Source organism: Cydia splendana, chromosome Z (genome assembly GCF_910591565.1).
Source record: "Cydia splendana chromosome Z, ilCydSple1.2, whole genome shotgun sequence".
Taxonomy (NCBI): domain Eukaryota; kingdom Metazoa; phylum Arthropoda; class Insecta; order Lepidoptera; family Tortricidae; genus Cydia; species Cydia splendana.
The window spans coordinates 37842639-37860154 of NC_085987.1; the positions used below are offsets into that span (position 1 = coordinate 37842639).

The 17516-nt window shown below is 36.2% G+C and overlaps 1 protein-coding gene across 1 annotated transcript; it reads right to left on the minus strand.

Annotated features, from left to right (window-relative positions):
• Nucleotides 1–1263: 1263 nt before the first annotated feature.
• Nucleotides 1264–8828, minus strand: LOC134803974 (uncharacterized). The gene is made up of 4 exons (XM_063776821.1): nt 8668–8828; nt 6524–7007; nt 4850–5039; nt 1264–4319 (listed from the first exon to the last, which is right to left on the minus strand). The coding sequence occupies exons 2-4, from the start codon at nt 6985–6987 to the stop codon at nt 4086–4088; spliced, it is 888 nt and encodes a 295-aa protein (XP_063632891.1). The 5' UTR covers nt 6988–7007; nt 8668–8828; the 3' UTR covers nt 1264–4085.
• Between the last annotated feature and the right edge of the window lie 8688 nt (nt 8829–17516).

The window sequence follows — 17516 nt, forward strand, 5'->3', positions numbered from 1 at the left end:
CATGATGAGGAAGCATGACATCCCTATACTTAAGTCCTGTATTCCCCTCGAGGTTAGTGCATGTCTTTTTTACAAATATTTTGAAATAAGAAATTGAGTAAATACAAAGAAGAACTTGTGGATCTTCCATTAGGTTTATTAAAACTACAAAAAAAAGTTTTACATTAGTTATACCACTACCAATCGCACACTATCTACATATGAAATATATTAGATATTATATCCACTAGAAATAATTAAAATACCGACGTATTTAGCATTAAAGGGTTAATTTATTAATTCACTTTTGAATAAGTACCTAGGTATCCTTTGGTTATAAGCAACTCACATATAATAAAGTTTTTAAAAATGTTTGGTTCGTACAACTTCCTATTGAAGCATTTTTTGTAATTTTGAAAGAACTTAGTACTCGTAACTTCAGTTTTGATAAAAAAAAAGAAAAAATATTTTCGTAGTCATCTAGCATCGAGTAGCGGAATTATATCAGTACTGCTACTTGACAATAGATGTTCCGACGACCGAAAAGTCTAATGCTCAACAATTTTCAGCTAATATTATAAAATAACCAGATTAAATAACCGGAACTCTATTTTCAACTCCTTCTGCTTTTAATATTAGGTAGTTGTAAATCGTTGTTCAATACAATTTTCGTGAGTCGCGACACTAGAGAATTCTAGTATCAAGTGGCGGTACTGATAATTCCGCTACTCGATGCTAGATGTCGACTGCGAAAATAATAGTCGTTTTGGTAGCAAAACTGATGTATGGAGTGAGCACTCTTTTCTTACTATATTTCTCTATGGACGGCGAGGCCACTTTACATTTCCTAATTTCCTCTGTCCTTACATTTCGAGTTTCCTAACAGCTATGTAGGTATGTTGCGCGGCCAATGATACCGTGTATATGTCGGCGGCCGATCGTAAGATCAGGCAGATCATGAAATTCCTAGGCATATCGTGAAACGTGAAAATCTTTGTCTAGTTCCATGAGTCGACGGAGCCCCGTTTCGCTATTTCTGGCCAGTTTACCCTTCGGGCATCTGAAGCAACCTAATAACGAACCTATCTATTGGTTTAATGTGACTACCGTCAAAACATTACACAGTAACATCACGATCTGCCTGATGTCACGATCGGCCGCCGACATATACACGACAACGACAAACAATATCCAACGTAAGATGTAGGACTAAAAGTTAACTGACCCATATACATTTTTTGTTACTGGCTGTTTGAACTAACTAATAAAGAGTAAAACAATGGACGCATATTTTTATTTATTTATACTAAAATATATTTTACACTTCATCAGGTAAACAGTTTATTTACTGGCAGTTACAAAAGGGCGTATATACTCAAAACGTAATATTATATCACCTACAATTCATCTTTTTTGTACAAATGAAGACTTCTAATCTAACGCACATTCACATCAGGCTCACAGTTTGTGGCTCACAGCAAAGACAATTGGTAAGTATTGTATTAGTTGTGTTTAACCCTTTAGTGGGTAACGGCAAGATATTTGCCGCCATACCACTCAAATATTTTTTTTTTCTCAATGAACGTGTTGTTAGTTAATATAAATTTTTGTTCGCATAAGAGAATATACTCGTAACAATCTACGAAAAAAAGGAGAGCTGATAAACGTTATTTCATCCCTTGTTAAATGATGATTCTTAGGCCTGAACTTAGATTTTTAACTATTGCCTACATTTGATCAAAAAGGTCTGTAAATAAAACTTTCTTTGCTGGATTTATCCGATAGTCACAATTCTCTAGTTTCAGAGACAAGTTTGGCGATATAAAGTTTTAAGGAAAAAAAATCTGTTGTTTGATAATTTAAAAAAATTAAGACTGCAATATATTTGCCACTATCCGTTAAGTGTCTGGTGTTTATTAAAGGAAAGGGTAGGTTAGGCTACTATTTGATATTGATTTATATATGGAGCAATAGCCTAATTCAATAATTCAAATTATTACATGCTAGCAACCTATCCACAGTTTTGCTGGGATTACAATACCTACTTGGAAATAATATACAATACCTACATATAATAGTATATATTAAAAATATTATAAACAGAATAAACAAAAAATCTTTTTAAGTTAAATGATATAAAGGTTTTAATTATTTCTTATCATTCTATTGGTTTTTAATTTATTCATTTTAGATACTTCATGCCACCCGTAGTTCCCCCGGCAAACTGACATGACGGTCTTGTCACTTGCTGCCCTTGGCTGATAGCGGCAAACATATTGCCGTCTTATAATTCAGAAACCCCGAAATAATATATACATTTCTCTTTCTCAAAAATCATAAAAAAAATAATTCATGCTGTCCGTATCGTTAAAGTTCTCGATTCATTGCTATAAAAAAATAATGGTCAAAGGGTTAAGTCTAAGACAAATTCGCGCTACTAATTTGACAGTTCCAACCAGGGACATTACACATCTAAAACAATCAATAAATCTTTGCTCACAGTAAGCTACTGTCAGTGTACAGTCGGCGTCATATATTGGTAGCATCCAAAGTATTCCAATAGTTCGGTACGCCATACAAATTATATGGTATACCGAACTATTTGAATACTTTGGATGCTACCTAATATATGACGCTGACTGTACGTCAAACTATGTACAGTAAGCTGCATATATAACTGACCCCAACCCCCTACAAACAACTTTCTATGCAGTAAAGTTATCGCAATGCGGCAGTTAGTACTCCTCTGACTGTGCTTAATGTAAGCCTTATGTAAATGTGCCCTCAGGAGTCTTCTGTATCAAATGGTCCATATTTAAACTAACATAACAATTATTGTATAGAAGATATAAAGCTCACAGGGGCGTTTACAGTCTGGTAAACTAATGATTCTGAAAGCACCTAATCTAGTAATAGATTTACACCATTACTCATAAGGACCCAAAAATAGCACCATACAATGGTGTTCATATAGGTAATTCTATCTTATGTTTACTTAAACTTAAGTATAATATATAAAGATCTCATGAGAAGTCAAAATATGAATTTATAAAAAGTAGATCTCTGATTTGTCATTATCACAAATGTTTAGGAATATTGTTTCTTAAATGGCTTATTTTATCAACTAAAACCTAAAGCAGCCTTACAGATTGTGCAAGCAAATATCTACTGGGATAATTAATCACAAGAATAAACTTTCAGCACGAAATTTCTTCACCTGTAAAAGCTTTTTTTTACTTTCTTATCCTGTCAAATGGTATTGAAAAGTTACATTTTATAAAGCATAAATGATCATACAAACTAACTGCATGTTTGGAATGTGATAAATGGGCTCCTAATATAATACTACGACAATTTTTCGCAGATTATCATTTAGCAGACAACGTTTCGCCAAACATCGTTCTGCAGACTGATTTATTAGTAGGTAGATGGGGCTTTTATCATACAATACCAGATGTCAAGATTCACATTCTTGCCAGTGTTTTATTGTATTTGATATAAAAGTAAATCTGCATTGTGCTACCTACTGACTACTCTTGAAAACAACCAATTGCATGATGAAATTCTGCCATACTTTACTTGGAGAATCCGTCTGCGAATAATTGTCCGTTAACCAAAATAGACATAATTTTACTCCAGGAATCAATAGGGCGCCATGAGAAATTAATAAAACAATATTCAAGAGTGAGAAAGTCACTGTCTTTATCACATGTTGCGGGAGAAATAGTTGCAGTAGCACTATGCTTATATGACATACTGAACAATTAATACCACAATAACATGTTTTTAAAGTTTCAAGTTAATAAATTGTCAGCCTTGAGTGAGTGAATGCCTATCTTCGATATCAACAAAAAATCAAAATGGTACTTAAAACCAGAGATAATTTACAATTTCTAGAATTATTTTATCAGCTCCTAAACCATTATCATAATATGTATTACAATATCTTGCAATTCATGCCATAGATTGCTCCAGTTATATTTATCTACAAATTACTCATTTCCTTGAAAAAAAAAATAAAATAATTCAATGACATTTGCAAACACTGGCATTCCTATTGGCTCCAGGCCTTTAGAAACATACCTACCTCTAAAATGCATGGCAGCTTACATAAGAACACAATCACAGCATTGCAGAGTATAATACAGACACTTAATACCACAGCTGTCTTCTTCCTGTGTAGAGGTGGCTGATCGAGCTTTGTGTGGAGGTGGGGCTCGGAGGTAAACACTGTCCGGTTCAGAGGTGTCAGGCAATTTATGTCTTATGGGTTCCTCATTGCTTAAATAGTCTTTATCATCATCAGTGTCTTCATTGTCCTTAGCATCACCAGCTGCCTCCTGTGAAATAATGTTTCATTAATTAACATCATTAAATAACATATCACTGGCAGCTATGTTGCCCATTGCTATATTGTCAATTTTACCTGTCATTACTTTAGATTTTGTGTAAATTAACTATTCTTTTTGATATTAAATGCATTGAAATGACTGATCTAAAATGTATGTCTAGAAAGTGGGCAATAATATCCGTTTCCCCTAGAAGCAATGGATCAGGGTATTGGGCACATGATGGCGAAATGCCAGTCATGAACGTCACAATTTTTTCCATACAAGTAATATAATGTTTGCTAATCATTAGTCAATAAAATGTATTCTTTATAGATGTTAAGAAAATCTCTCAAGCAATGGGACTAGAAGGCAATTCCGAAACAGACTGATTTCATATAATTATTAGTGATTTTCAGAATTACCCAAAGGGATATCTAATGCCCACATACTTACACTAGTTATTGTGCAGTACCTAATAATGTAACATTCAAATGTGTACAGTCATTGAGTTCATACATTACTTGGACAAAAATACTCACTTTAGTTTCATCATTGTCTTGTTTTATTAGATGCTGTTTCTCATCTAAGTTGGAAGCTGTAATATTTGCTGCCACCGCCGTTTCCGTAGCAGCTAATGTGGCTGTGGGTAACTTGCGATCCGGACCAATTAATAGGCCTGTGTCATCATCGGTCTTCTTGTGAGTTGTGTCATGAGAATCACCGGACATGCTATAAAAAACGAAAACTATATTTCACAGAGGCCTATACGACACGAATATACGTGATGCCGAAGTTTCTTGTTGCATTCAATGCGATCGTAATACATACTGGTGACACGCGCACCGTTTCTAAGAATAATGTAAACAAACTCGTATGCAATATCTTGTTGGTTTTATGAAATACCTCACTAATGCAGATTCAATTCGTTCACCAGACAATCGACGCCATGTGTTTCTGATTGTTTCAAAATTGCTAGTTTCTTGTTCTTGCATTGTCGTAAAATACAAACCAAAAAGTTTGCAAGCTGTTTTGTAAACACAAGTATTACTTATAGTCACCAATTTTTAATCTTACAGAGCCAAATGGACCATTTAAAATATTGTTATTTACGTTTAATTCTTTTCACTATTTATTACATAAAATTTAGTTTTGTTTCAGAGTAGAAAAACAAAAATACGACAATGCAACTACACTTTCACTTCTCACAACATTTCATATATACTATGCATTCATTACTCATGACAGTGTGACTGTGACAGTCTGTGACACTGTTGTATTTTTATCATGGCAGTGTTGGCACTCCTGTTCAGAGAGTTCGATGGTTCGGAAGTATTTAGCAGATGGCGCCAGCATAGCTTGCTCTGTCAAGTGCCTGTCAATCCCTAGAAATGTGTCAAGTTTTTGTTTTTTTAATGGAATTTTATGCCTTGGATGCCAGCCCTTTAAGCCAAACCTCATAGAAAAAGGGGCAAGCTATGATGACACCATCTATGTAAACCTTTGACAGTTGCCAACCCCATACGGCTTCTTATTACGGCGGCATACACTATCTTCTCTTTCTTCAGAAAGTGTATCTGTAACTACTTTTAAGTTATTTCGCTTTTACTGAACTTTGACGCGTTGGGCAAAGTTATGTTAAAGGGCAAACTTTTATACTTTTACGGTATGGAATCATAAGTGTATTCTATCTAATAGTGTGACGAAAGAGAATTGTTTCGGGATTCGTGAGATTTAGTTATGGTACTTAGGTGTAGATACTATCAAAAAGAATAGATAGTATAGAGGGGTCCTGTCATTGTAAATTTTGAAGTCACTGTAAATTTACTGCCATCTATCGCCACACGACTAAAACTCAAAATTAAAACGTATAAAAATATCAAAAAATGTATATATATGGATAAATGATTTTATTATTTTTATATCATTTTGATCCATGTTCATTCACTGATTTCTATGTGTTAAAATTGTTAAATATGAAACGGTTTCGTCACGCCATCTAGCCGAGAATAGGCTAAAGGTGTGTGCGGCATCTATTCGAGAATGACTTTTACTTGAATTCCGAGGCACGTTTTATCCTTAGACTTTATTCGTCTTATACGAAGTTAGATATGTCTTTGATACTATACTGCTTCATTATTCCTGTTCGTAAGAACCCAGACTCAGTTCAACCCAGAAAATAAATTATTTAGCCTATTATCGGCACCGGTACTTACAGTTTGTAAAAAGAGGGTGACCTCTCTCGTCGTCGATCGTCATTATTGTAGTTGAGCACAATGTCCTTCTTTTTGCTGCGTTTGCCAGTTGGAATCCATATAATGCCAAAGGACGTCGATTTTCCACTCTTAGGTGTTCCGTATACGTTATACGAAGATGACGACGGATAGCTTTTTGGTGATGACGGGGTGAGGGGCTTTGATTTACTTGGTGAGAAATCGAATGATTTCGATGTTTTAGGGCTAGCGCTTTTCGGTATCGATGTTCCGCTGTTCTTACTTATAGGACTTGAGAAGCTTTTGGTAGTAGAACTAATAATTTTGGCGGGGGAACTCCCAGTTTTGCTAGAAGAGCCCATTACACTGCCCTTGCCTGAAGTGACTCCGCTCTTTCCGCCACCAAGTCCACTTTTGCCGATGGAACCCAGCCCGCTCTTGCTGGAGCCGGCTCCCGGCTTCTTCATTATTGGTGCCAGGGTTGATACTGGAATAAGAAATTTAACACTAGTCTTTGCTTCGTAGCTACGCAAACGTAACCTCTGTAGCATAGTTTTCCCGGCATTAACGAAAATACTTCTTAGAAGTAGGTATAACGACAATGTGTCGTAATTAGTCTTAATAAATAGATTAATGATTCTTAATATATATCCAACAGTTATCCAAAAGTTAAGCCAACTATAAAAGTTTGTCGCAGCGTCCATACCATTTCCATAATTATTAAAAAAAGGTGAAAGCAAAAAATGCAACATGATTAGCTATTCCAGGCGGCTTAGCACGGTCGCGTTTTTATCCCTTCTCACCATGCCTGTCACGTTCTAACAAGTATGTAAGTGCGAAAGGGACGCGCATAGTGATAGTCGATAAAAATGGAACCGTGCTGAGCCCGCAGCACTAGTTAAAAAATACAGAATTGAATATTTTCTTAATTACCTACTACTTATTGTTGAATGATATGATGGCTATTAACTTCCAAAGAAAAAGCATTGATATTGCATAGGTAGGTAGGTATTACAAATAGTTACCGTAAACTGGGGTTACTTTGATTCGTTGGGTAACCTTGATCATCGATTTTTAAACTACAAGGAGTTGGTTTCTTATCATGTATTTATGTTAAGGTCGCCAACCACATCATAAAATATTTAAGTTCGCGTTCAAAAATCAACTGCCTATTCCTCAAAAATCGATGATCAAGGTTACCCCACGAATCAAAGTAACACCAGTTTACGATACGGAATAATCGATAAACTACGTACCTATTGAAAATAACCCTTTAATTCATGCTGGGTATTTGTTGCGATTGCCAGTAAATAGGTACAAAGTAGGTATATAATGTACCTACAACTCGTACAATATAAAGAACCCTCTCTGTAACCGATATAATGTTACTCGTATTATGCAGGTGTTCATTAAAAGCTAATGTTCAAATTGTTCTTGATTATTTGATATCACGTTACACAACGATAAAATTACGCAGGCAAGTGTTTAATCAAATCTAAGAAATGTAAAACTTTGTTTCCAAGTTGACGTCATGGACATTATAGGCATTTAAGTGCATACAGACTGCAGGTAGGCACTTGGGCAAATGCATAACCGGTTGAGCTGTTTTTATGTACCTATCCTTTTAGATATTACATTCGCCAAGCAATATTTCGTCATCTATGTTTTAGAGGCCTCACACGCATATTTATAACTGTGTCTTAATCGCTTCTAATTTTGGCCAAAGAAAGAGAATCAACTATTAATTTAACTGTCAAAAAGTAGGTATAGCAGGCCAATGCATTTGTATATTTTGTATTCTATTAATAGTAGTCAGTTATTTATTTATAGGTAACTAATTAGGCATTTAACTAGTGAAATTCGGTATATATTATTGATAAGGTATTTGGGGTATGCATAAGGTAGAGGCCAGTTAACGGCTTAACGGTTACAGAGCGAAGAATGAGTGGATTAACATGTATGGATGAATAAACACCTTTCCGTTAACTAACAAGGTTATTCAACGTATATTTACATGTTACATATGCCATTGCTCTCCTTAAGATATGAGATAATTTGCAATAGTGAAATAAAGCATGTAAACATTATGACCCCTTTAACCTCAGGTATGAAATGTAAACTTACTAATTTATGCATTAGGTACTTACTAAATGTGACCTCGAGATTTTAATCCGTGTTAATCCAAATCACATGTGTCACATTGTACGAGTTTTAAAACGGCGATTTCTCCTCTGCCAGTCCTATTCGACACGTAGCGTGCGTGCGTATGTTCGACCGCCTGTGTACTGGGGCCTACACGGTCTACAGTCTACACACATCGGAGAGCACGAATAAAACACAACACTACTCCGACACAGACCAACAACTTTCGCCACAACATTAAGTACTTATGGTGGAGGTGCCGTCGTTTTCGTCTAGTCACTGGTCACCGTTTGATGCAGGATTGTTTTTAACTACCAAATCATGCCTGTTTCATAAATTTTGACACGTAATTTCTTTTGTTTCGTATCCAACAAGAAAAACACCTGTTCAAGCAGATGGCTGTAGATGTAGGGAGTCTAAAACTTGCATGTTTAGGTACCGATCTTACATTATTTAGACTTTTCCAATATTTCCTGAGATACTGGAAAAAAACTACACAAATCCTTATATTTTTTTTGTTTATTCCAGTTTTGTAGAGCTTCTCCCCTCTAAACGTACCTATAGTTGTTGTTCACTCTATAAATATTATGTCGTTGAACAATAATTAATTCATTATTAAGACAGTACTTAAAGTATACTTAAAGTAGTTTGATAAGGGACATTTCCATGCCCGAAGAACAAACCACACAAAAAGAGGAGAGATTGGGAACAGATGGGGCTTAGATTTTTTGTATTCTTCGGTGTAGGGACAATACTACGTTATGTAGCACTCAATTGAATAAAATTTTGCATCCACTTCACTGGCAGCCACTTAAAAGGCCAATTTGCGTTAACTACCTGGGTACCTATTTGTTAAATTAACGTTAACGTACAAAACACAAACAACTTTAGCGAATTACGTTGAGTTTCCCATTAACGTCGTAGCGCCCATAGATAATTGAAAAATTGACGATGTTTACCTACACATGACTAGGTATAGAATGAAATAGAAACCTAATAAGCTACTGCATATTCAATATTATATTATCAAAGTGACGTAAATATAATCGCAAGGAAAATATACCCAAGTCACTTGTCTTATCTAATCATTTACGCTACTCGATTCGATTTGCACGTCCTTTGGTCTCTAGCAGATTGGACATGTAATTATACACCCAGTGGTAATTCTTCAGGCACGACAGACCGTCTTGATGGTTTAATTGTTTCCACCGTCGCCTCGGACAATTCCGCGAATTAAACTATTAACGTCGAGTTATTTTGTGATAACAATAAAACAATGTAACCTCTATAAAATTGTAATACATATGCGTCATGTACATACACACATTGAAATAAGGTACTAAGCCATGTATGTATAGTATAGTGTTACCTAAATAAAACACGCGAATATACGGCGCGTCGCAAACCCAACCGCTTCCATAATCTAGAAGTACTCGGACCTTCTGCGCGAACAGTCAAATACAGCCATCTGACAATCCCACAACGGATTGCGGAGGTTTAGGACAGGGTTCCGTTTGACACCCAAGCCCGTTATTGTGAAATACTTGGTCGATGAATTGACCTGGTCAACCTCGGTGAAGTCATCAATTGCTATTCTCATCGCTTACTGGACATAGGTACCTACGCCTCAGATAAACCGGTATATTATTGTAATGTAACCTTCCTAAGGCAGATGCAATCAGACCAATTCGGTATTATCAATATTTATTTTTTATTTTTTTCGTAAGTAACTAGTTAGCTACCTTAACATATTATTTACTAGTTAGTAGTTCGGAGCTACAATTAAATGATTAATTACCTACGTATACGATTAACCAGTACGTCTACCACCAGTTTTTACATTGTCATAACGCTCACGTCTACGTAATTTACTTTCTGTACATCTCGCTTGCACTAATATGCGAGTACGAGCGAGATGCATAGAAAGTAAGTTACGTAGACGTGAGAGTATATGTCAATGTCAAAACTGATGGTAGACGTACAGGTAGGTACTTTCGAAAAGTAAGACAGATAGACATCAAAGTTTTAATGGAAAATACCACATCGGCATCTGCATATCCCATCTTAATTACAGCTTAGATCAGGGTAGCCTTGTGTCTCTATATTATCACTCTTCCATATTAGTGCGACAGTAACAGTTGCGCTTCGTTCGCTATGGAGCGTAAACAATTGGCGTGTTGGCTACGTACCCCGAGATCACACTTCATTGGTTCTCTGAACTTGAGCAAGCTCAGTAAGCAAATGGCAATAACAACCACTCCGGATCAAAACTCGTTTCTTTATGCGATTTAACGTGCATCACGATATATACGAACGCAATCGATGTTGTTATGCTTATGTTGTGGAACATTATATTTCCCGTTCGCGTGAAAGAAGTAGCTGTTGTATTGTTGTGGTATTTGTGCAAATATGGGTGCCGTTGGGAATAATTCCAACATAAATATTTCGGACATAGGGCTAGGTAATCTAAGTATTGTGTTGTGCAGGGACCGAAGCCGGTATACGAAACCTTCGTGTCGATTTCTTTCAAGGGAACTTTCGTGATGTTGAGTATTTTTTTTTCATATATTGGTAGGGTTCACCAAGCTAACTCTGCTGCACGGAGTTTGCAAAAATAAAGTGTGGATATAACGTTTATTGTGACACTCCCACACTTTGTCACGTCTACGTTAATGCAGTGTTAGCTTATTTGTCTGACTCTACCTACTTGTGGCGGATTTGCCCTAAGGCCAAGTAGGCCCGGGCCTAGGGCGGCAAGATATTAGGGGCGGCAAATTGTGGCAAAAAATCGCAGATGATAACAAGAAATAACTCAAAATGTAGTTAATATGATGGGTGCTGAGAAAGGGGCGGCTACAGGGCCTGGGGCCTAAAGCGGTAAAGATTGCAAATCCGCCATTTTATACGTACCTAATACCTATTTAAAGTTCGCGAATCGACTTCGGCCCACTTCACCTTATTTTTATTTACTTACTTACCTACCTTATTTAATTCAGCGCTTTTCCGTTCACATGAAGGGAATCGGAATGAAGGTAGGTAAGTATCTATTTTTACTGAACCGACGACGGGCAGTTGCTTGAAAGCTATACAACAGAAATGAGGAATACCTACCACGAATCACCACATAAATATTTTAGCGAGTAATAAATGTCGCCTTATTGTGAGTCAAGTCTTGAAATAAAAACAAATCCAGTATAATATGTAGCATTGTCTATTACCGGGTAGCACACGTGCCGGGCATATGCCGCGAAGGGCCGCGGGCGATCCGTGCCAAGGCTGTCAAATACACGATCATCAATCTTTAATGACGCAAATATGTGGAAAAGCAAACTAGCACGTATTGCTGATGTTTGTTCTGTATGTGGAATGCTGGCCAAGTAGGTATCTTCTTTTTGGGCCATTTTATTCAAAGTTATCCATATCAGTGTCAAACTGACATATTCGCTGACATCTGCGTAACTTACTTTCCATACATCTCGCTCGCAATTTGCCAGTACGAGCAAGATGCATAGAAAGTAAGTTAGATATTAGCGAATATGCCAGTGTCAAACTAGTGGCCAGCCGTACGGTACCGAGAAGAAGAGTGAACTTTAAATTATAGGTAACTTCACGATGCATGTGGCACGTTCAGCACAGCACGTAAGACGTAAATTCAGTATCTATCCATATTTTTCTTACTTACTTTTAATACTTTGCTACAGGTCACAGCTTCAATTATATTATGTCGAAACATGCAGTAACAAGCACGCTTGTCGAATACTAATTATGTATCCTGAATAGATAGATTGATCACTTCAGAAGAATGAAAGTATCTGTGCTGGGGCGTTGACCTTTCTCAGAGGGGCTGGCCAAGTGACACTTAAATAATTATATGGAAAACATCACGTGACTTTTCTTTGTGATTTGTCATCACCAGTGATCGTTAATTTTCCAGCAATTTTGGTGCAGCATTGTTGGTTAAAAGCATCTGTATGCCCTACTCTAGGTGGAATAGATAATTAGGGTTAATAACAGTAATTTTAACCTTAACCAATCCTCTCCCTAGAAAAAAATTAAGAGAATCCTTTATTTTTACTATGCTGCACCAAAATTGCTGGAAAATTAACGATCACTGGTCATCACTCATCTCATCCCGATACTTAGGGCATACTGAAAATTCCTGGACGGCCACTTAGAAAAATCTATCGCACTCGCGAATGACACTGTGGGAGCGGGACAGCAATATAAATATGCGCTTGTAATAGAGATAGGAACAGGCGGGTGAATGTACGATATTCCTCGTAGTAAGCGTATGTACTTTCTTTAGTAGGTAAGTACTCGTATATATATATATATATATATTTCTTTTTTCTCGGCGAGGGAGGAAATACTCGGTAGGTATATTAGTATACAGTGGTTCGACACCACGAGACGCAAAGGATTGGTTTTAGGAACGGAGTTTGTTCAATATACTTACTAGAGTTAGACCAATAAAAGTTTGCAGCGATTTTGATAGCCCACGCAGTGCAAGTGTTATTTATACGTCATAATTTCATAGAACTTTGACGTTTAAAATAACACTGGCACTACGAGGGCTGTCAAAATCGCTGCAGACTTTTCTTGGTCTAACTCTATACTCTTTGGTTTGTTCGTCTACAACTCTACAAATAAGAGTTATGAGTTAAGGTTGACTCACGCTAGACCGGGCCGGGGCCGGGCCTTAGCTTCCGTCGCTTCGTTTTCTATAGAAAGCACCACGTGATCACCTATCAGCCGTCATAGAAAATTACATGTCCGACACGTCGGCTCGGGCCCGGCCCGATCTAGCGTGAGTCATCCTTTAGGTACATTATAATTTCCTGAGTCCGCCAACCAGACGCAAGTGATCATGAATTATTTTTAGCTCATGAGCATGCACCACTCACATTAAGGTCAGAAGCCAATTGTTCACGACACTATCTTCCATATTATTAATAATTATAAATCGATTTATATAAAGTAGTAAACTTCCTTTTTTCAGGACACTTGGTCACTCTGCTATGGCTGGCTAGGGCTGTTCATAAATTACGTCATCTATTTTTGACGATTTTAGACCCCCCCCCCCCTAAAATCATTCAACCATCATAATTCGAATAAGGCCCCCCTTATTCCCCCCCCCCCCCCCCACCAAATAAAATGACGTAATTTTCCAAAAAATGCGTTTATAGCTTAATTGTACAATAAAAACTTTTAAAATGATTTATTTATTACTATTTCCTAAAACAATCAAATAGTAGATGATGATGGTACAGTCACCTGTTACTATATACCATATACTATACCATAATATGTTACTCTTTGAAGGCCGCAAAAATATGTGACACGCTCTTATGGCTCTACAAATAAGATCCTGTCAGATATTTTTGCGGCCTTCGAAGAGTAACATATTATTGCAGGTGACTGTACAGCCAATGTCCTTAGATGTTTATTTATTATAACTTATTTTATTATTGATTCTAGTTTAGTACGTAATTTTTTATAGCTTTACAGTTTAGAGAAACACGAATTTCATTCCCTTTTTTACTCATGGAAACACTTTTTAAAGATGCGGGAGAAGATGTCTGGGAATGACGCCCCCTTCTACGTCATGCTACCATCATCCGATGTCCAGACCCAAATTTGAAATGACGTAATTTATGAATAGCCCCTATAGAGACAGCTGCTGTAAAGAGGGACAGGGAAATAATATATATTGAAATAACTCTACCTTCCTCTGTACGACGAAAAGGTAGATGTAATAAACTCTATTTTTAAATGAATGAATGGGAATAATATTTATGAATGGACTTTCAAAAAGTAGTACAGTAGGTACAAATACAATAGGTACATTAAGTATGGATTTACACTCGCCTAAAATTTAATTGATTCCATTGTGTGACACAGACGACAGTTAACACAAACATTGTTGAAGTCACCAAAAAGGAATAACGTAATAAAAACAAATGAAATAATGCATGTAGTAATTTTATTCTATCTTAACAAAACCATATCAAAAGAACACATAAATATATCATTTAATCAGTCAGTTCACATCTCTGTTTACCTACCTACGTATTACAGTAAAAGTACACGAAATTACTTTACCTACCTAGATGATGTGCACCAAGAACCTTGCATAGGTATTACTTTAGGATACATGTTCTTTAATAATTTTCTTCGAACATCATCGCCTGACAAGCCGAATTGCTACTAATTGCGAACCAATTTTTTTTATTTTGGTTATGTCTTGAAAGGGGCCTTATACAAGATGTAGGTACCGTAAAATCAGGTAACTATAGTCCTTAATACAACTATGATCAAGTTATTAACGTTGATTATCAAGGAGCCTTTTTGATTTGTACTCGTTACATTTATTTTGCTTAGATATTATATGTATTCATATTTTACTGGAACTTGAACTTGGACCATAGTTGTAAGTTGTGGACTAAAGTAACCTGACGGTACGTAAATGTGTACAGTCGAGTGCATAAATATTTAGGTATACATTTTTTCATCTTATTGCAATGGCTTCAAGTGAAGAAATGTAATATACATAATATTTATGCACTCGACTGTACTTAATACATACTGTATTATTTGTATTTGCCAACATCTCAACATAGACTTGAATGATCTTACAAATATGTATTACTTAAATGCTAATATCAGGCTTTAGAGACTTTAAAGTGCTCTACGAATGTCAATGAATGCGACCTGTCAACATCGGAACTTACCTATACTACTATCTATTCTCTTTGCCTATACACTATAATTCTGTAAATTATGTACGTATAGGTTGGATGCCATCACGCCATATTAAAAACAGAATCGTGTTTCTCAAAAAGATGTGCGATTTCAAAATTGTGTGATCAACATCACACAGTTTCTTGCTGTCCTCGTTTCGAAAATGTATATGTACCATCACGCTCCGCAATTGTTGCACCATTTAGGGTCCTAGCAAAATTGGTTGTTCTATACTTACGTTATATAATTTCCTATTTAGCAAGAACCCTAAATGGTATAACAATCCCGTGTGGTGACTGTACATTGCATAATATCGTGACTAATGACTTTTGGTGAAATACTCAGTTACCTTTACTTTACCTTAGGTATTAAGAAATTAATAAGCTTTCTTCTCTTGTAGCTAACACACTTAATCAAAATAGCCCTAATATTTAGCAAGGTTGCAAGAAACCTACATACATCAAAATTCGAGTCTATTTATTAGGTAGGTACTAATCAAATAGCAGTTCCCTAAATATTATGTTTTTTTAGTATAATTATGGCACGTGTATATATGTATTATGTAGTTGTTAATGTTTTTCAGAAGACGATCAAAAGGAATGTACCTACGACTCGTATTTTATATTTAGCATGAAATGAATATTCTAGCTAAGTACCTACTTTTTCTATATTGCATGAACACATCACTCTTATCAAATGTAACAAATACTATCACCAGCAAATAGTACCTCCAAAGTTTAAGTATTTGGTCGCTGTATGCAATACAAACTAATTTAGCTATAGATATTACTATCCTACCTATGTATTTACCTACCCTACCTATTAATTATAATTTAAAATGCATCATATAAGTCCATAAATTAGTCTAAATTGCCAATAAAATTAATAAAGACGATATTGTTCTGAATGCATTAAAGACTATCAGTTTTTACTTATGTAACCTACTTAAAAAGCTACAGTAATTCGCAGCGTGCGCCCAAAGCTGTTAATACTTTGTATTTTCTATAGAATACCTAATGGCTCCTCTACACGATGGCCCAACCTATTGGTCCAATATGTTGGGCCAACGGGTTGAGGGGGTAGTGGTGTCGGTTGGCTTATGGCGCGCGGGATGGCGATGAGTTGGCCGCGGTGTCGGTTTTTCGGCCGCACATCAAATGGCTCCTCTACACGATGGGCCAGCGCCGGCCACTCCAAGGAACGCAGCCATGCGGTAGAATGAGATAGCAATATCACTTGCTCCCTCTAACGCATAAATGCGTCCCTTGGGATGGCCGACGCTGGCCCATCGTGTAGAAGAGCCATTAGATAAATTGCTGCAACGGCTAATGCTTCCACGTCCATCTTGGAAACCGGTTAGATCACGTGTAGATGCGTTCCAACCACCACAAGGTCATCTCGCTGGCGCAGCGCTGGGCCATCGTGTAGAGGAGCCATAATACAAGTCTAAAACTTAGTAAAGCCAAGACCGAATTGTTCATACGTAACTAACGCTCATAATCTGCCATAAAAACCTGATGATGTACTTGGGCAAATAAAATCAAAATATATTTTATAACGAAAGTGGCCAACCGTCCCTAAACCGCCTTTCCATACAAACGTTGTCGCCATTTTCCTCATATGACCCTTCGTTTGTTTTTTCTTGTCGAATTTTTAATTATTATAAGAGTTAGGAGTATTTTAAAATTTGTATGGAGTTTGTTTTTCGCTCCTAATTCTTATAATAATCAAAAATAAAACGAAAGGGCATAGCTATAGTTAATTAACTACTTAATAAATACTGCACAGTAGAGCATCATTACAAGATCACGTCTGTTGAAGTCTTGAAATGTAATAAAATTAAGACATATACCATTCTCTACATATAATATTGATTTAATACTTTAGGTACCTACTGACCATAAGTAGGTACCTAGGTATAGGTACTACCGGTGTACCGGTAGTTATCACAATTACAATAACTTTACTTACTTTTTATTATTCTAAAATCATTAATCATTATATATTTAATTAATATAAATTAGAGTAAATGTCTAAGTATGAAAAGTAAGTTAAGTATGTAAGTAGGTAAACTTACTCTTTTTGTGACCGTGTTAAGATTTCGTATAATACA

What these genes read in the sequence shown, in the direction of transcription:
- LOC134803974 (XM_063776821.1), bottom strand. Translation starts at nt 6,987, where the DNA reads ATGAAGAAGCCGGGAGCCGGCTCCAGCAAGAGCGGGCTGGGTTCCATC. An exon ending in TCACCCTCTTTTTACAAACT is followed by an intron (nt 5,040 to 6,523) that starts GTAAGTACCGGT and finishes CGTTTTTTATAG; the next exon opens with CATGTCCGGTGATTCTCATG. An exon ending in AAGACAATGATGAAACTAAA is followed by an intron (nt 4,320 to 4,849) that starts GTGAGTATTTTT and finishes ATTATTTCACAG; the next exon opens with GAGGCAGCTGGTGATGCTAA.